Source organism: Pongo abelii, chromosome 21, assembly GCF_028885655.2.
Source record: "Pongo abelii isolate AG06213 chromosome 21, NHGRI_mPonAbe1-v2.0_pri, whole genome shotgun sequence".
NCBI classification, from domain to species: domain Eukaryota; kingdom Metazoa; phylum Chordata; class Mammalia; order Primates; family Hominidae; genus Pongo; species Pongo abelii.
This window is the reverse complement of record NC_072006.2, coordinates 39,124,837-39,145,259: the sequence shown is the minus strand read 5'-3', so window position 1 is coordinate 39,145,259 and position 20,423 is coordinate 39,124,837. Positions and strand designations below refer to the sequence as shown.

The window sequence follows — 20,423 nt, the reverse complement described above, 5'->3', positions numbered from 1 at the left end:
CGATGCACTCCCATTCCAAATGCACAGGTGTACTAGATGAAATATAGAGAAATAATTTCCCAGCTACATTTTCAACCATATACATTCAAAACAGGCAAAACTCGCCTCTGGTGACAGAAGTGGCAGAGTGGGCCTCTGAGGGAGGGTAATGGCTGGAGGCACCAGAGAGCCTCTGGGAGGCAGGAAATGCTCTATACGCTGCATAGAGCCATGGGACACAGGTGTGTGCACTTTGCAAAACAAATCAAGTTGTACATCTAAGATGTATGCACTTTACTGTGTGCATATTACATGAACACATTTAAAAATTACAGTGCCGGCCAAGTGCGGTGGCTCACACCTGTAATCCCAGCACTTTGGGAGGCTGAGGAGGGCGGATCCCGAGGTCAGGAGATCGAGACCATCCTGGCTAACACAGTGAAACCCCGTCTCTAGTAAAAATACAAAAAAATTAGCCAGAGGTGGTGGCAGGTGCCTGTAGTCCCAGCTACTCTGGAGGCTGAGGCAGGAGAATGGCGTGAACCCAGGAGGCAGTGCTTGCAGTGAGTGGAGATCACACCACTGCACTCCAGCCTGGGTGACAGTGCGAGACTCCGTCTCAAAAAAAAAAAAAAAAAAAAAAAAATTACAGTGCCAAACTTGGCAATATTTATCAAAATTACAGCTGCCCAGACCCTATCAGGAATTAGTCCTACAGTGTGTCTCCATTAGGAAATGACACGGGCCCCCTCTGGGTAGACATTTCGATTGTTTTCAGGCTTTTGCCATTACAGTCAAGGCTGCAGTGAATGATCTTATAAAGTTTGATGAATTTTTTCAAAGTAAACATACCCTGGGCCAGGCACAGTACCTCATGTCTGTAATTCCAGCACTTTGGGAGGCCCAGGCAGACAGATCACTTAAGTTCAGGAGTTCAAGACCAGCCTGGGCAACACATCAAAACCCCATCTCTACAACAAACAAACAAACAAACAAAAATTAGCCAGGCATGGTAGCGTGCACCTGTAGTCTCAGCTACTCAGGAGGCTGAGGTGGGAGGACCGCTTGAACCCAGGAGGCAGAGGTTACAGTGCGCCAAGATCACACCATTGCACTCCAGCTGGGCAACAGACCCAGTCTCAAAAGCAACAACAAAACAAAACCGTAACCTGTTCAAAAACAGAAATTATGAAAAATTATCCCCCTCAGGCCATCCCTCACCTAGGGTAATAGAATACTGACTTCTTTTTTATTTTTATTTTTTTTATACCGACTCTTGCTTGATCCACAATATAATACTGACTTCTAACCTCACAGATTAGTGTTGTCTATTTTCGAAATTTGTTTAAATGGAATCCTACATTATGTATTCCTTTCTTCTTTCTCTCCGCATTGTCTCTGTGAGAACCTCACTGTTTCAATTCTCTTTGTAGAGCTTAGGTTGTACCTTGCCTACCTCCTGCCACTAGAAAAGACCTGCACAAGGGCAGGAGTTTAGTCTGTGTCCCCGCACCTTGCCAAGTGCCCGCACATCATAGAAAGTCAATAAATACCTAGTAAGTGAACGAACCAAACCTGATAGATTATAGGATTTTAATCTCCTATGGCGTCAGAGGCTGGAGAGCTGGGCTGGAGCAATTTATAGAAAGCCCAGAAAGTGGGAAAAATTCTTTTCATTGTTCAAGGATGCTCAGAAGGTAGGGTTTCTTGCCAGGGACCAACAGAATTAGCCTGGAGAATCAGAACCTCTAGCAAGTCTAACTTACACCTATCATGTGGGTCTGAGTCCTAGAGTTACCTACTCAGTGTATGAACCTGGGGCTGAAAAACCAAGCCTCAAAATGGGTCTAGATCTTCCTTCTAGATTCCCTTCCACTACCCAGGGTGCATCTTCCTGCTGAGATAAGCTCATACACAAACATGACAACGCAAAGAGGGAACCCAATGCTCTGAGTGATTTGCAACAAATACCATAACCCGCAAGGACTTAAGATACTGACTTTCAATATCTGAAGAGCTTGTAATCCCAGCACTTTGGGAGGCTGAGGCAGGTGGATCATCTGAGCTCATGAGTTTGAGACCAGCCTGGCCAACATGATGAAACCCCGTTTCTACTTTAAAAAAAAAAAAAAACGCTGGGCATGGTGGCTCATGCCTGTCATCCCAACACTTTGGGAAGCCAAGGCGGGTGGATTACCTGAGGTCAGGAGTTTGAGACCAGCCTGGTCAACATGGTGAAACCCCGTCTCTACTAAAAATACAAAAAAATTAGCCAGGCATGGTGGCAGGCACCTGTAATCCCAGCTACTCGGGAGGCTGAGGCAGGAGAATCACTTGAACCCGGGAGGTGGAGGTTGCAGTGAGCCGAGATCGCACCATTGCACTCCAGCCTAGGCAACAGAACAAGACTCTGTCTCAAAAAAAAAAAAAAAAAAAATTAGCCAGGCATGGTGGCGTGTGCCTGTAATCCCACCTACTTGGGGAGGCTGAAGCAGGAGGATCACTTGAACCTGAGAGCTGGAAGTGGCAGTGAGCTGAAATCGTGCCATTGCACTCCAGCCTGGGCAACAGAGCAAGACTCCATCTCAAAAAACAAAAAAATCAAAAAAACTTGAAGAGCTGTCCTGGAGCAGAGGGAGCTGATGTGACTTGTGTAGCCTCAAAAGTAGACCCATGGGCAGCGACAGGAAGCAGGATGTGGATGCACACAAAAGGGGACTTTTCACCATCTCAGCCCATCAGCAGCGGGAGAGGCTGCCTTGGAGGAAAGTGAGCCTGCCAGCACCAAGGAAGACTCAGGCAGAGGTTGACCAGGGCTGAGGCCTCTGAACTGGATGACCTTTGAAGTTCGTTCCAATTTCAGGAGAGTGAGACTCCAGGATTTTAGATCCCAGCCCAAAATGTATCTGCCCTCAATGTAGCCCAATGCCTGGAATTTCTTCTTTGGGTAAAGACATCGAAGGACTCTGTGAATAATGCTTCTACAGCTGGGAGGGACACATGGAACAAAAGACACTCATTGTCTAGGAAAGGAAAGATACTCAAGGAGGATATCAACATGGAGGAGTCTGAAGGATAAAAGCTAGTTTGAAGGCTGGGCGCAGTGGCTTATGCCCATAATCCCTGCACTTTTGGAGGCCAAGGTGGGAGAATCACTTGAGGCCAGGAGTTTGAGACCAGCTGGGCCACTGGGGCATAAAGGGGAGTAGGGCAGGACTGAGCAGTTGGGACTGGAGTGTGAAGGGCTTCAAAGGCCAGATTCAGATCTGGAACTTTATCCTGCAGGAGTTGGGGCGCCATCAAAGGCCTTTTTATTTATTTTTTGCATCAAAGTGCTCTGAGAAAGAGAATTTGACAGTGTGTTCAGATTTATGTGTTTGTAAGCTCCCTGTGACATCTCTACAAAAAAATATTTTAAAAATTAACCAGGCATGATGGCTCACACCTATGATAATCCCAGTAACTTGGAAGGCTTGAGGCAGGAGGATCACTTGAGCCAAGGAGTTCAAGACCAGCCTAGGCTGATATAGCAAGACCCTGTCTCTACAAAAAATTAAAAAATTGGCTGGGCAAGATAGTACACGCCTACAATCTCAGCTACTCAGGAGGCTGAGAGGCGAGAGGATTGCTTGATCCCAGGAGTTCAAGACTGCAGTGAGCCGAGATCACGCCACTGCACTCCAGCCTAGGCAACAGGAACAAGACCCTGACTCTAAACAAACAAGTGTGACACCCAGACTGCCAGGAAGAGGGGTATGGCAACAAGGTTCCTTCCTTCATAAAGCTGACCCTCCCCTGGAGAAGCAAAAAATAAACAAGCAAACACATTTTTAAGGTAATTAAAGATTGTGGCAAGTGGTAAGCATGAAACAAGCAACATGGCCTGGAAGGTAATGGGGGTGTACTTCATTCCGGTGGGTGAGGGAGGGCTTCTCTGAAGAGGCAACACTGAAGGTGAGACCAGAGACTGCCAAGAAGCCGGTCAGGCGGGGAGCCCTTGGAACAGTATTCCAAGCAGAAGGAACAGCAAATACAAGAGCCACGAGGCAGAATACAGCTTGGGATGTTTAAGGTGCCATCCTAGTGGTCAACAACGGGAGAGTTTTCCAAGGTGAGGGTGGACAGGCAGATCATTCAGAGTCGTGAAGGACTTGGGAAGGGACCCAGGGTTGTATTGCAAGTGCAAAGGGAGCCTACGAGAGCAGAAATGTGAGTGAGCTGAAGTTTCATAGTGACCACTCAAATGGCTTGGAAGGGGCAGGGGGGGCAGGGGAGGCAGCTGGGCGAGCTGCCGCTGTCAGCCGGGTGAGCGGATGGGTCTGGCATGGAGGTGGCAGGAGGGGACAGGAAATGGACAGCATGACCTAGAACTCCAAGGCAGGGTAGGGGGCGAAGATGGGCCCGAGCAGCCCCACCAGCTGTAGCTGGGCCACCAGGGGCATAAAGGGGAGTGGGGCAGGACTGGGCAGTGGGCTGGACTGTGAAGGGCTTCAAAGGCCAGATTCAGATCTGGAGCTTTATCCTGCAGGAGTTGGGGTGCCATCAAAGGCATTTTTATTTATTTATTTTTTGCATCAAAGAGCTCTGAGCAACGGAATTTGACAGTGTGGTCAGATTTATGTGTTCCTAAGCTCCCTGTGGCAGCTGGTGTGGAGGATGCACTGAAGGGGTGAGGCCGGTGGCAGGAAGACGGACTCAGGAGGAGGCTGCCATAATGGTCCCAGTGCAAGGTGGTGAGGCCCAGAAAGGGGCCCACGACCCTGGCACCCTGGGGGTGGTTGGGCTCCTGCTTGTCCCAGGTTTGTCCCCCTCCTGGGGCCCTGGGCAGCTGCAGAGGGCCCAAGTGGGCCCCAGCTCTGAAGCTTGAAGCAAAAAATAGGACGAGGGCAGCCAAAAGGCATCAGGGCTGTTTATCCGGAGGAGAGATGCCTCAGCATGGATTTATGGCTGAAAGGTTACTGGGGGGAGGGGGTGGGGAACCAGCTGTCCCCCATCCTCACAAAGGACAAAGAAAGGAGGGGACTGTGACCTCGGCCACAGCAAGAGGAGGGAGTTAGACACATAAAAGGAAATCTCCTGACATCATTGGAGGATGAAGGGGCCCTTTAGTCATCATGCCAACCAGCTCTCTCATTGGACAGCTGGGGAAACTGAGGTGCAAAGAGAGAAGCAGGTCTTTGCTTGATGTCATACGGTGAATTCAAGCCATGACTAGGCCTGACAGCACAACCTCTCACTTTGGAAGACCTAGAGGCCTCCCCGAGCACACACAAGGGTACCTCAGACTGGCTGTCTCCAAGAGTGATTAACATGAACAGCTGTTCTGGAGGGATGGACAGAAAGACCTAAGCTGGGCTGAGGTGCTCCAGACCCCAGCACCCACTCTGGTCCAGGTCTCTGACATGCCGCATCCTTGAGTTCAACCTGTGGCTCAGGCCCTGCGTCTGCCCTCCCACCCCCAGCTAGTCTGTGTATTGTCGATATTTGATGGGAGTCCCTCGTATCTCTCAAGGGTCTTGTTCTTTCAATGTTGCCCTGTCCCGCTCTCTGCCCTCCAAGACTCTGTATTTCTGTCTTGGCCTCTGACTCTTTATCTCTAGAGCCGAGCTGAGCTGAGCTGGGCTGGGCCAACCTCCCACCCCCAGGAGTGGGCCTCACTGCTTAGAGTGCCCCTCTGTAGACAATGCTCAGGCCCAGTGCCCAGGCTGGGACAAGTGACAGCAGCTGTGGATCTATCTATAGCTCCCTTGTCCTTCAATTGTTCCCAACTTCAAACAATGGTTGGGCCCTGGATTAAAGTCACCCCCACCCACCCTGCTGAAATGGATCCCGGGAGGCAGGGGATGAGTCTCACCAGGGCCACCTCATGCTCTCTCGTGTCCACCTCTGTTTGGGCCCCTATGTTCCCATCTGTAACTCTGGGCTCTAAGGCCTTCCAACTCAGAGGCAGTGTGACTACAGGACTAGTGGACATGAGACCGGGGTGTGTCTCAACAGCAGACCTATACAAGGGCACATGGGTATGAGACAAGTGTGTTTCCCTCCTCCTACCTTGGCTGGCAGACACTCATGGGTACTGGGATGACAGTTCCATGAGGACAGAGGCCTGGTCTTCCTTACACTGCAGTAGCCCAGCCTCAGCCTGGTACGTGGTAAGTGTTCACTGTACATGGCTTACCTTGGCCCTTAGGAAGAGGGAGGGCATGCCGTGAGTCTCAACATGTCTCAAGCTTGGGAGGCAGCGCAGAGCAGTGAGGAAGGAGCACCTCATCTAAAGTGAGGCTGTCTGGGTTTTAGTCCTGGCTCTGCCAGTTACCAGGCACAAAGTCTTGGAGAATGACTAAACCTCTTAATGGTAGAGATTCACAAACAGGACCTACCTCCTAGTGCTGTGATGAGCATTATATGAGTTAAAACATCTAAAGTGCTTAGAATAGTACCTGACACTAGTGGAGACTCAATACGTTATTGCTGTTATTTCCAAGATAGATCATTAGGTTACAAAAAAAAAAAGTTGTGGCCGGGTACGGTGGCTCACACCTGTAATCCCAGCACTTTGGGAGGCCAAGGTGGGCGGATCCCCTGAGGTCAGGAGTTTAAGACCAGCCTGGCCAACGTGGTGAAACCCTGTCTCTGCTAAAAATACAAAAAACTAGCTGGGCATGGTGGCAGGTGCCTGTAATCCAGCTACTCGGGAGGCTGAGGCAGGAGGATTGCTTGAGCCCAGGAGACGGAGGTTGCAGTGAGCCGGGATCGTGCCACTGCACTCCAGCCTGGGCGACAGAGCTAGACTCCATCTCAAAAAAAAAAAAAAAAGGAGCAGAAGAATGTATGGGCTATGCCATCTCCTGCGTAAAAATCAGGGGAGAGAGACATTCGTGCATCTGTGTGCTTATCTATGGATGGATTGCCTTTGGAAGTCACCCAAGAAAGCTGGTAACAGTGTTTGGTAGCTGGGGGCCAGGGAAGGGAGGGAGAGTGATTGTTTTTTCCCTTGTAAACCCTTTGAACTTTAAATCGTGTATGTATAACCTATTTTTAAAGTGTTTGCTAAATGAATAAGGGTCACTTCCAGCATGATCCTTGAAAAATACAAACCCCTACTCTGTGCCAGTGGGGAGGGGCCTGGGTGAAGGCTGGTCCTCAGAGAGTGGGCCCACTGCCTTCAGCCTGAGGTCAAGCGGCCTAGGTCTGAGTCCCAGGGGTACCCTCTTTCCTCCAGTCCAATGGCGGACAAGATGTGTCTATACAAAACCATCCCAGAGCAAATGGTGAGCCAGGAGGCAGGCTTCCCAGCTTCCAGGCCAAGCAGCAGGAGGGGGCAGTAGGAACAGGCTCCTGTCCTCTTCCCTGGCCTCAACCTCTGACTCTTCATCCCAAGCTATTCTTAGAGCCTAGATAATGCCAGCAGTTGCTGCTGCTCATATCGGCTTCCAGAACCACTCAAGAAGCCCAGTCCCGCCCCCAGCCCCTTGTGTGCTGGCCTCCCTGCCAGGTAAGGGCATTAAGGGTGTCCTGCGGGCTCCATCCTCTACGCTGCGTGCGCTGCGCATACTTAGGTAGGCCGCCGCAGGCAGGTAAGGGCCTGGGTAGTGGGCCGCTCTAACACTCCCCTTGCTGCACAGCTGGAAGAGAAAGGAAGGGCTAAAGGGCACCCTGGGGTAGAAGGTGTACCTCCAGGGGTCACCATCCAGATAGTGTGGCCCAACCGCAGGCTCTAAACTATGCTAAGAATAGAAATGAAAGGGGCAGGGGCCATGGACAAGGCTTAGCCGAGTGGAAGGGAGAAGGTGTGTACAGACCAGGAACAGGGAGGGGCCTGGGAGGCCAGCCTGGAGGAGGGAGGAAGCCAACAAGAGGAGGTCAGACTTTCCAACTCACTATGTGACCTTGAATAGGTATCTCTTCCTCATGGAGCTTCAATTTCCATCATAAAATAGGCATAACCTTATTCCACTGGGTTGTGGTGTGGATTCAATGAAATAACACATGCAAAGAGCCTAGCCTGTGCCTGACCCATCATAAGCACTATGTAAATGTCTGGTGATATTATCATTAGCTCCTTAAGAGCAGGCAATGTTTCTCCTTCAGCTTTGCATCTGCAGGGACTCGTTCAGGCCTGCCACATGTCAGGACTGCCTCTTCAAATTCTTGCTCTGCCATTTACAAGCTGAGTGACCCTGGGCAAGTTACGTAACCTCTCGGAGCCCTGGGTTCCTTCTCTGCAAAATAAATACACAAAGAAGGCCTGCCTTGTAATGTGGTTGAGAGAAATATATGAAACGAAGTGCTCAGCCCATGGGAAGATGTCAATTAATTGGAGGATGCGGCTGTGGCTCTGTGGATGTTGGGGTACTATGGCGGGAAGCCTTGGGTCTGCCACTCTGTGGGTGGAATTTGAGACAGTGCCCAAGGCAGCCAACATTCTGGAAGAGAGGTCTTAGTGGGGCCCACACGTGAAATCCCAGGAGCTTGTAAAACCACCCCACAAATCCTGGACCAAAGCTGAGGCCCTGCCTGGGGTCTCAGTATGGGCTTGCCCCAGCCTCGGTCAGTTTCCCATGTAGTTCAGTGCCTCAAACAAACACTCTCCTGTGCCCTCCAGGTTGGGATTGGCATCAGGTTTGTTCTGAAGGTTCAGGAGTCTTAGGCTGCTGGGGGACACACAGGCACAGATGGTTAATCACAGTTGACACAGGGGCCTCCCCAGGAAGGGTCCTTAGCCTAACCTGGTGGAGTGGGGAGCAGGAGAATGTCTGTTCTCCATGAAAGACCAAGCAACGGTGGAGGGCAGGGGGTGCTGTGGCTCTGCTCTACCCTTGTGATCATGGTCATTCAGCTTGAGGGGTGAGGGGCAGAGGGAGGCCCAAAAGGCTAAGCTGGGAAACCTACCCAGAGGGTCTGAGGGTACCACCATTCTATACTGAGTGTCCTGAGGGTGACCCTGCTTGCGCCCACACCTGGGGGCACACTGCCTACCTCCCTGTGACTTTGCTAACTCAAGGACAAGAGACCTCCTTGAGCAGAGCCTTCAGATTTTTTTTCCATGGGCTGAAAATTTTATTAGTACAAATATCTCTATCATTCTATCTAATGCTTTGGGCCTTAAATTTCCTTTTTTTTTTTTTTTTTTTTTAGATGGAGTCTCGCTCTGTTTCCCAGGCTGGAATGCAGTTGCGTGATCTTGGCTCACTACAACCTCCACCTCCTGAGTTCAAGTGATTCTCCTGCCTCAGCCTCCCCAGTAGCTGGGACTACAGGTGCACGCCACCATGCCCAGCTAATTTTCGTATTTTCAGTAGAGACGGGGTTTCACTATGTTGGCCAGGCTGGTCTTGAACTCCTGACCTCGTGATCCACCCACCTCAGCCTCCCAAAGTGCTAGGATTACAGGTGTGAGCCACCGTGTCCAGCCCCGCTTTTTAAAAAAATTTTTTTTTAAAGTCAAGGTATCACTGTTACCCAGGTTCGAGTACGGTGGCATAATCATAACTCACTGCAGCCTTGAACTCCTAGCTCAAGCAATCCCCCTGCCTCAGCCTCTCAAGTAGCTGGGACTATAGGCATGCATCACCATGCCTAGCCAAATTTCATTTCTTAATTAAAATTTCTATTGAGATAATTGTATATCCACATGCAATTGTAAGCAATACAACAGTAAGTCTATAGTATTGACATTGATACAATGTACCGATCTTATTCAGATTTTCCCAGTTTTACATATACTAGTTGTGAGCGTGTGTGTGTGCGCATGTGCATCTGCATGTATTAAGTTCTATACAACTTCATCACCTGTGTCAATTCATGGATCTTCCACTGCCACCAAGACACTGAACAGTTGCTAACAATAAAAAGGTGTTGCCCTTATATAACCACACTAACTTCCCGCCCATCTTTAACCCCTGGCAACCACCAGTCTGTCCTCTGTTTCTAAAACTGTCATTCCAAAATGTTACATAAATGAAATCACATAGTATGTACTCTTTTGAGATTGGCTTTTTTCACTCCACATAAGTCCCTGGAGATTCTTCCAAGGTGTTGCTCATTTCACGTTTGCGTCTTTATTGCTGAGTGGTACTCATGGTATGTATGGATGCGCCACAGTTTGATGAACCGTTCACCCGTGGAAGGATATGTGGACAGCTATCAGTGTGAGGTGCCACCTTATCACCTGGGCCCTGGGGGCTGAGGCCACCCACCCTCCAACCCACCTGGGAGTCAGTGGCATGCAGCCTCCAAATTCTTGTTCCAGCTTTCTAGGGCCAGAAGCCAAGAATGCTCCCCACCCCCGCAACCTCTTTCCCAGCCTAGGCATCAGGATTCAGTCCCTCCCAAATATGCCAACACCCAGTTCTCAGGGACAGCAAGAAGACAGTCTTATGGGCCTTATTTAAACATGTTGGCTATAGACCTATATGTTGACCGTGGCCTGGAGACCCAGCCTGACCTGGCCTTGCCAACTGACCAGCCCCATCTACAGCAGCCCCACCCTCTCACTCACACCACTCCAGATACAGTGGCCTTCTGAGAGTTTAGAACTAAACCAGCTCCTTTCTGTCTCAGGGACTCTGCATCTGCCATTTACTCTTTCCCCAAACTGGAGCGTGGCTGCTTCCTTCTTCTCGAGCCTCCACTCAAATGTCACCTCCTCAAAGGGGCTTCCTTTGACTACATTAGCTAAACTAGGTCCTTTCTATAAAGGTTCTCTCTTCACCCTCTGTATCACATGTCCCCATTTCTGAATGTATTACACTTATGGGTAAGTCTGCTTATTATCATCTGTCTACCCCACAAGACAGGTCTTTCTTGAGACCCAGGAGCAGGCAGATCCCATTCTGGGTCCCCAGCAGCCAGCATGCCCAGAAGAGGCACCCATGTGCTTGCTGATGGGCCATGTCCCCTGGTGTGAGGCCTCTGCTTTTGAGAACCATCTTTTCCAGCGGCCGGTCACTCTGCTCCCTGCTGCACCCTCATGCCAGGCCCAGTGAATATTCTGACTCCTGTTTCCCACCAAAGCCTGGGCAAGCCTCTCTTTTCTTTGCTCTACTGGATTCAGCTGAGCCAGGTTAACCACACAGCATGATGCCTAAGAGTTCTGGAGTCCAACTGCCTATGTGCAAACCCTCAGTTGCTCTGTCTCTTTGATCTTCTGATTCCTCATCTATAAAAGAGGAATAAGCCAGGTGCAGTGGCTCATGTCTGTAATCCCAGTACTTTGGGAGGCCAAGGCAGGAGGGTCACTTGAGGCCAGGAATTTGAGACTAGCCTAGACAACACAGTGAGACTCATCCCTATTTTAAAAATAAAATAAAATGGGAATACTAATAGTACCTGTCCCATAGGAATTGAATGAGATGATATATATTTTTAAAAAGAAAAGGCGTCTAAGTGCCTGGCACATAAGTGTTCAACATATAATCATTACTATTCATTTTCTTATTATCATTAAGACCATCTCCAAACTCAGTAGATTAAACAACGAAAGTTAATGTCACACCAATATAAAGATCATGAAAAAGTCCCAGAAAAAGGGTCATTCCTAAGGGTCACTTGGGCCCCTGTGACCTCTCATTTTTAGGCAATTCCCTTGTTTTTTAATTTTACAAAATTTTTTTGAAGAGGTGAGATCTCACTATGTTGCCCAGGCTGGTCTCTATCTCCTGGTCTCAAGTGATCCTCCTGCCTTGGCCTCCCAAAGTACTGGGATTACAGGCATAAGCCACCGCGCCCAGTCCCAGGAATTCTCTTTTGGCTTCACTCTTTCTCCACTCCCTCCCTTCTTGGAAAATTCAAGGAGATGGAAGAGCAGGACGATAGCCTCTCCCTGGGGAGAGAGAAGCTCCCATCACGGGAGGTGATAACCATCCTCTCCCACATCTAGAGTTGTCAGCCTGCCCCAACATCTCTAGCTGCACGGTGTCCCTACGGAGAGCCACATAGTCTAGGCCCAGAGCCCTGCCATCCTCCAACCACAGGCAGAGTAAAGGGTTATTCTGGGCCCCTTCTGCTTTCATGCATTCATCCATCCAACCATGTAAACACTTACTGAAAAACAAATCTTGCTATTAATCTGGAAAATCACAATGAGATACCGTTTCACATCAACTAGACTGACAAAAGCTAGAAACCTTGACAGTTCTGTCTCAGTGAGGATGCAGAATGAGGGCAATTCTAATACATTGCTGGCAGGAGTGCACATTTGCGAAACCATTTGCAAATGGGAAACTTTGTATTACCTTGTAAGTCTGAATATGCTCATGACCTTCAACACACTGCACAGGAGGCATCTATTAGTCTTTTTACTATATACAGTAATAAAATACTAGAGAACCCAAGTGACCATTCACAGGAGAATAAACAAAACTCTCATACAATTGCTGCTACTTTGGTATTTTTATGCAATGAAACCTATAGAGCAGTGAAAATGAATGAACTAGTTCCCCTTAAAACATGGATAAATCTCCTGACATAACACTGAAAGAGAAAAGCAAGCTGCACAAGAATCATATAATTTACCACTTAAAAGTGCAAATACCATGAAAAAGTGTCATATATTGTTTAGAAATACACCTAATAAAAGGGTAAAAATGCATAAGACCTACCTATATAAAAATTAACTCAAAATGAATCAAAGACTTAAATGTAAGAACCAAAACTATAAAACTCTTAGAAAAAATACGTGTAAATCTTTTTGACCTTCGAATTAGGCAATGGTTTCGTAGATATGACACTCAAAGCACAAGCAAAGGAAAAAATAAATAAATTGGACTTCGTCAAAATTTTAAAATATGTGCTTCAAAAGATACTATCGAAAAACAGAAAAGACCATTCACAGAATGGGAGAAATTATTGGCAAATCACATATAAGGAAGGATCTACTATCCTGAATATATAAAGAATTCCTACAACCCAACAATAAAAGGACAAATAACTTATAAATAAGCAAAACATTTAAATAGACCCTTCTCCAAAGAAGATATACAAACTACCAATAAGCACATGAAAAGATATGCAGCATTATTAGTCATTAGGAAAATGCAAATCAAAACCACAATGACCAACTAGGATGGCCACAATCAGACAAGTACAGTGGCACCTCCCTATCCATGGGTTCCCCATCTGTGGATTCAACCAACCGCAGCTTGAAAATATTTGAAAACAATGTTTCAACTGTACTGAACATGTACAGACTTTTTTCCTTGTCATTATTCCCTAAACAACACAGTATAACAATTTATACAGCATTTACATTGTATTAATTATTGCTAGTAGCGTAGAGATGACTTTTTTTTTTGAGATGGAGTCTCGCTCTGTCACCCGGGCTGGAGTGCAGTGGCGCGATCTCAGCTCACTGTAACCTCTGCCTCTGGGGTTCAAGTGATTCTCTGCCTCAGCCTCCCTGAATAGCTGGGACTACAGGCGTGCACCACCACGCCCGGCTAATTTTTGTATTTTTAGTAGAAATGGGTTTTCGCCATGTTGGCCAGGCTTGTCTCGAACTCCTGACCTCAGGTGATCTGCCAGCCTTGGCCTCCTGAGGTTCTGGGATGACAGGCGTGAGCCACTGCACCCGGCCGAGACGACTTAAAGTACATGGAAAGGATAGTGTGGTGGCTCTCGCTTGTAGTCTCAGCTACTTGGGAAGCTGAGACAGGAGGATCCCTTGAACCCAGGAGTTCGAGGCTGCAGTGAGCTATGATTGCACCACTGCACTCCAGCCTGACAGAGTGAGACCTTGTCTCAAAATAAATAAAAATAAATTTAAATTTAAAATAAAATAAAACAAAAGAGTATATGAGAGGATGCATATAGTTTATATGAAACACTACATCATTTTATATAAGGGACTTAAGCATATATGAAACACTACATCATTTTATATAAGGGACTTAAGTATCCTTGGATGTTGGTATCCATGGGAGGTCCTGGAACCAATTCCCCACAGATACAGAGAGATGACTGTATTGGTGAGGATGCAAAAATTGGAACTCTCATACAATTGCTGCCACTTTGGAAAACAGCAGTTCCTCAAAAAGTTAAACATATACTTACCATATGACCCGGCAATTCCACTCCTAGGTATCTATCCACGAGAACAGAAAACATTCACACAAAAACCTGTACATGAATGTTCATAGCAGCATTATTATAATTATTTTTGAGACAGCGTCTCACCCTGTCACCCAGGCTGGAGTGCAGTGGCACGACCATAGGTCCCTGCAGCCTTGACCTACTGGGCTCAAGTGATCCTCCCTCTTCAGCCTCCCTAGTAGCTGGGATGACAGGTGCATGCCACCACGTTCGGCTAATTTTTAAATTTTTTTGTAGAGAGCCCTATGTTGCCCAGGCTGGCCTTGAATTCCTCAGCTCAAGTGATCCTCCCACCTCAACCTCGCAAAGTGTTGGGATTACAGGAATGAGCCACCACTCCTGGACATAGCAGCATTATTCTTAATGGCAAAAAGTGGAAACAACCCAAATGCCTATCAACTGATGAGTGGAGGAACAGAGTGTGGTATATCTGTACAATGGAAGACTATTCAGCCATATGAAGGAATAAAGTTCTGATCCATGCTACAACATGGATGAACCTTGCAAACATTATGCTAAGTGAAAGATGCTAGTTACAAAAGGCCACAGATTGTAAGATTCCATCTACACGAAATATTCAGAATAGGCAAATCCATAGAGAAAGAAAGTAAATTACTGGTTGCCAGGGGCTGGGGAGAAGGAGAATTGGGGAGTAACTTCTAATAGGGATGAGGTTTCTTTCTGCGGTGATGAAAATATTCTGGAATCAGACAGTGGTAATGGTTGTACAATCTTGTAAATATACCAAGAACCACTGAATTGTACACTTTAAAGGGGGAATTTTATGGTGCATGAATTATATCTCAATAAACATTGCATAGGAATAATAAACACCAAATCAGGAGAGTCTTTACTTCTTGGGTTGGGGGGTCAGTCATGTAGGGAAACAAAAAGGTCTTTATATTAGCAGTGTTTTATTCTGCAAGCTGGATGGTAGGTACACAGGTATTTGTTAATTTTTAAACCTTTCTCAGTGGTTTCATAATAAATAAAATGTAAAAGTATTTACTGGGCATCAACCTGGATTAGGCACTGGGCTACACGGGTGGTGAAATGTTGAGTCAAAACAGATCCATCCTGCCAAAAGTAAGTGGATACATAAGTATATAACAAGTGGAGAAGAGGGTCTATAAGTAAGTTATCTCCCCTTTCTAACCTTCTGTGTCCTCACGGATGAAATGAGAGCCGGACTAGGAACCTGTTAGTAGAAGGTCTCTGAGGATCCCGGGAGCCTGGAAGTGTGTCTTCCCTTTTTCCGTCCACACACCTCAAACACGACCAGGGCACAGACCCTAGAGTTGGCCCTCATGTCATCAATCATCACAAGAGGGCCTAAGGCAAAGCCCAACTTCAATCAGTCTGTTTCTTCTCAGTAAAATAGGCAGAGTAACTTCTCCCTCCCAGGATGACTGTGGGGGTGTAAATGAGATAACACATATAAAGTGTCAGGGACAGGCCTAGCATACAGTAAATCCTCAACACCTGGGACAGTCCTCACTTTGATTCCACAGGCATTTCCTGAGCAGCAATGCTGGCTCAGGCCTGTGCTAGGGACTGGAAGACAGAGGAATTAATTCCACTCTGAATGGCCAAAGCAGTGGCCCCCAGCCAGGTGGGGAGACGGCCTCATAAACAACAGTATGAGGCAGGGTGATGTCACTGCTAAAAAGAGACAGTAGCCATGTGCACAGATGCAGACCATGTGTGAGGCAGACCCTGGGGCTGACAGAAATGTTCCAGTCAAAAGGCACAGTCCAGTGGCTGGGCGCGGTGGCTCACGCCTGTAATCCCAGCACTTTGGGAGGCCGAGGCGGGTGGATCACAAGGTCAGGAGATTGAGACCATCCTGGCTAACAGGGTGAAACCCCATCTCTACTAAAAATACAAAAAATTAGCCGGGCGTGGTGGCGGGTGCCTGTAGTCGCAGCTACTCGGGAGGCTGAGGTAGGAGAATGGCGTGAACCCGGGAGGCGGAGCTTGCAGTAAGCCAAGATGGCGCCACTGCACTCCGGCCTGGGCTACAAAGCAAGACTCCGTCTCAAAAAAAAAAAAAAAAAAAAAAAAGCACAGTCCAGACTTGGAGAGAAGCCCTCGCAGGGAGAAAAGCAAGACACAAAATCACAAAATTAAGGGATTGGCCTCCATTCACAGTGAGGTACATCCCTGCATACCTTTTTTCACCTAATTCAGACCCAAATGTTCCCACAAACCCCAAGAACAGAGGATGCAATTGATTCAACAGTTAGCTTTTGGGAAGTCTGAGCCCATGGCACGTGCCAAGGTACATGTGTGGGAATACCATGGCTAACACTGATGCTGTGATCTTTGGCAAGTCAGGATACCTCTTCAAGCCTTCCTTTCCCTGGCTGTAAAATGGAGGCTATAAAGATACTGATGTCATAGGGAGGTAAGGGAAAGTGAGATAACGACTGTAAAGTCATTAGCCAAGTACCTGGCGCTTAGCGACCAGATCAATAAAGGGTAGTTATTGTTAGGAAAAAATAGATTTCACTTTGAAAGTGAGAAAAGACAGGCGCAGTGGCTCACGCCTGTAATCCCAGCACTTTGGGAGGCTGAGGCAGGCAGATCACGAGGTCAGGAGTTCGAGACCAGCCTGGACAGCAAGGTGAAACCCTGTCTCTACTAAAAATACAAAAAATTAGCTGGGCATGGTGGCATGTGCCTGTAATCCCAGCTACTTGGGAGGCTGAGGCAGGAGAATTGCTTGAACCCGGCAGGCAGAGGTTGCAGTGAGCCAAGATCATGCCACTGCACTCCAGCCTGGGTGACAGAGAGAGACTCCATCGCAAACAAAAAAAAAAAAAAGAAAGAAAAAAATAAAATGAGGAAGGTGGGATTTGGAGAGGTGAGATGACTTCTCCACAGTCAGGATTCAAACTCAGGTCTGAGACACCAGAGGCTCAGGGCAAATCATCTCCCTCTGCTCCGGAATCTTCAGCAGGTTCCCTATAGTCCACTACATGGACTCCATCCTTGCCAGGGAGTGAGGATCCAGCAAAGGCTTGGGGCCAAAAAGACCCTGGGCAAGTTCCCCAATCCTAGGTTTCTTGATCTGAGATCCCCAAAGTGAGCCTGAGAAGGTCTGTGAATTCCTCCATGTAGTTGATGCAAAATTTTATGCCTAATGGATCTCAGACAAGTCTATAGCCTCAAAAGTAACAAACCACAGACTTGACCTGGCTTAGCATGGTTTCTTATTCACCCAATGGAGATACGATTTCTACCTTGAAAGGCTGTGAAGGGATTAAATGAGGTAATTTGTGAGAAGTACTTGAAACATCCTCAGCTTTCATTAAATGTTGGTTTCCTTCTCTTTCTCTCTCCCCAACCTATTTCTATCAGTTAGCAAATATTATTGAGCATCTGCCATGTGGCAGGCACTAGTCCAGGTCCTGGGGGTAAAGTGGTGAACAAGACAGACATGGCTCGTTTTCATGGGGCTCACATTCTAGCAGAAGGAAACAGCAGACAAATAAAAGCAACAATTTCAGATATGAATAACAGCTATGAAGAAAATACAAGGCTGGGCACGGTGGCTCACACCTGTAATCCCAGCACTTTGAGAGGCAGAGGCGGGCAGATCACAAGGTCAGGAGTTCGAGACCAGCCTCATCAACATGGTGAAACCCTGTCTCTACTAAAAATACAAAAATTAGCTGGGCATGCTGGCACGTGCCTATAATCCCAGCTACTCAGGAGACTGAGGCAGGAGAATTGTTTGAACCCAGGAGACAGAGGTTGAAGTGAGCCGAGATCGCGCCACTGCACTCCAGCCTGGGCAACAGAGTGAGACTCCATCTCAAAAAAAGAAAAGAAAAGAAAAGAATAACGTGATACAGACTTATAGGGTGGGGCAGCCTCCAGGGATGAAACATCTGAATGACCAAAGGAGCCAGTCATGCCAGGATTTTGGAGGAAAGCACCCAGGCAGAGAGTGCAGAAAGGGCAAACACTCCCTGGAAAGATTCTTAGTCAAGAGTCCTTCACTCCCAGTCCTACCACAAACTGGGTCACCTTGAACAAGTCACGTAACTTCTGAGGCTCAGCTGCCACATCTACAAAATGGGAATAAAGACATCTTACCTGCCACATTGTGAGAGGTTTCAACCAAAGGGCTGTTAAGATCTGGGATCCTCCCCAAATCTCACCATAGACACCTGATACTCGTCATTTGGCACCCGTCTTGGAAGAGGGGAACCTGCACAGAGAACCCTGGGTCATGCTTTTGATTTTTAATTTCATGCTGCACTAGAAATAGCTTCTTTTGTTCCTGGTTGACCCAGGAGCCTCTTCCTGCTACCTGGGGCCTATTCTAGTTAACAGCTGCTTATCCCCTCAGGTACAAAAGCCAACAAGGAAAGGACATCAGGAAACATTGTCCTGGGAATAACCAGACACCTATCTGCCACCATCTCCCCCCATCCCGCGACCACACACGGGAGACTGGAGGACTCAGCCCGTTCTGTAGTCAGATAATGTACATGGTTTATTTAAAGAGTCAAAATGGGCCAGGCACAGTGGCTAACGCCTGTAATCCTAACACTTTGGGAGGCTGGAGCGGGTGGATCACCTGAGCTCAAGAGTTCCAGACCAGCCTGGCCAACATGGTGAAACCCTGTCTCTACCATAAATACAAAAATTAGCCGGGTGTGGTGGTGGACACCTGTAATCCCAGCTACTTGGGAGGCTGAGGCAGGAGAATTGCTTGAACCTGGGAAGCAGAGGTTGCAGTGAGCTGAGATCGCGCCACTGTACTCCAGCCTGGGCAACAAGAACGAAAACTCCGTCGCAAAAAAAAAAAAAAAAAAAGAGTCAAAAGGATCTTGGTCCCTGGGTTGGGCCACTGATTTACGATCACTAGGAGTTCTCACTCCTAAATTTCTTTGATCTGTTCGCTTCACTCCATCTCCACAGCTGCTGCACTGGCTACGGCCTCATGATCTCACATCTTAACTCTCTCTGCTCTTTCTCTGGCCCATCTCCCCACTTCCAAACCATTTGTCACGCTGTAACCAGTACCTAACACACAAAACTAACCATGTCCTTCCCCTGCTTAAAGCCCTTAGCTCCTGTTGCTCAGTGGAACTGGCGTCTGGGGCTACCTCTCCAAGCCTAAGCGCCTAAGTCCTGTTGCAACCCTCAGGCCCTTCCTCATTATCCACACCAAACTCCTCAGTGTCTGTAAAACAAGCCGAGCAACCCTCAGAATGAGCAACCCTCAGAATTATATGGCTTCGCTGCTCGTTTGTTTTTAGGACAGGGTCTCACGCTGTCACCCAGGCAGGAGTGCAGCAGCGTGACCTCAGCTCACAGCAGCCTCCGCCTCCGGGGCTCAAGAATTCTCACGCCGCAGCCTCCCGAGTAGCTGGGATTACAGGCACGGGCCAACACACCCGGCTAATTCTTGTATTTCTAGTAGAGACGGGGTTTCGCCATGTTGCCCAGCCTGGTCTCCAACTCCTGAGCTCAAGTGATCCACCTGCCTCGGCCTCTCAAAGTGCTGAGATTATAGGCCTGAGCCACTGCGCCCAGCCAGCCTTTGCTGCTTTTGTTCCTGCAGTTTGGAACACTGTCCCCATCCCAGCCTCTCACCTCTACCCCTACCTCCTTTACTACCTATACCTTCCTATCCATCCTTCAAGACCCCAAAAACCATCCCTGATTCCTTCAGAAAAGCAGTTTATTGCCTACCTTATCGGATTGAAAGCAGTGGCTGTGTCTTATTCATGGTTAATTCCCTAGAAGCTGGACTGACAAATTCCATTTAACTAAAATTCGTATCAGGTGCTTCGGACTGCAGACAAGCCTATCACAACCCAGAAGGAAGAAACAGGGAAGGCACCTGGGGGCTGCCAAACGGTGAGGTGTGGGGTAGGAATCATGAATCCGCATATTTTTTAAAACTGCCCCAGATTCTGACGTAAACGGTACTTGAGAGTCTGAGAAACACAGGGTACCCCTCAAACAGTCCTAACTTCAGCATTCCCGGAAAAATGAAAATCCTTTCCTTTTGCCTCTAATGTTTTCCCTGCTGCTATCCCAGGTTAAAAAAAATAGATAAAATCAGGGGGATTTTTCTGGGACTTGGCTGGGCTGGGAAACAAGCCTGGGTTCTAATACAGGCTCAGCCCCTCCCTGGGGCCTCCATTACCACGGCCACCCCCACCCTTATCAATTGTGTGCCCCTGAGGTAGTGACTGTCCCGCTCTGAGAATTAGTTTCCCCATCTTCCACTGGTCGCCGTCAGCTCTGACGCTCTATGAGCTATGCATACCCGTAGCTCCCCGCCCACCCCGATGGTCCCCTCCCCTCCTTCCCAAGGTCCATCCGCC

The 20,423-nt window shown here is 48.0% G+C and overlaps 1 protein-coding gene across 1 annotated transcript in view; it reads right to left on the bottom strand.

Annotated features, from left to right (window-relative positions):
- Positions 1-20,351, bottom strand: part of MYH7B (myosin heavy chain 7B) — a 46,006-nt gene extending 25,655 nt beyond the window's left edge. Inside the window, exons 1-4 of the mRNA XM_054542188.2 lie at positions 19,783-20,351; positions 18,175-18,289; positions 15,227-15,479; positions 851-950 (exon numbers count right to left, since the gene is read on the bottom strand). Coding sequence (XP_054398163.1) covers positions 851-855 — 5 coding nt within the window. The 5' untranslated portion in view covers positions 856-950; positions 15,227-15,479; positions 18,175-18,289; positions 19,783-20,351. The remainder of the gene's footprint in view (positions 1-850; positions 951-15,226; positions 15,480-18,174; positions 18,290-19,782) is intronic.
- Positions 20,352-20,423: the final 72 nt, after the last annotated feature.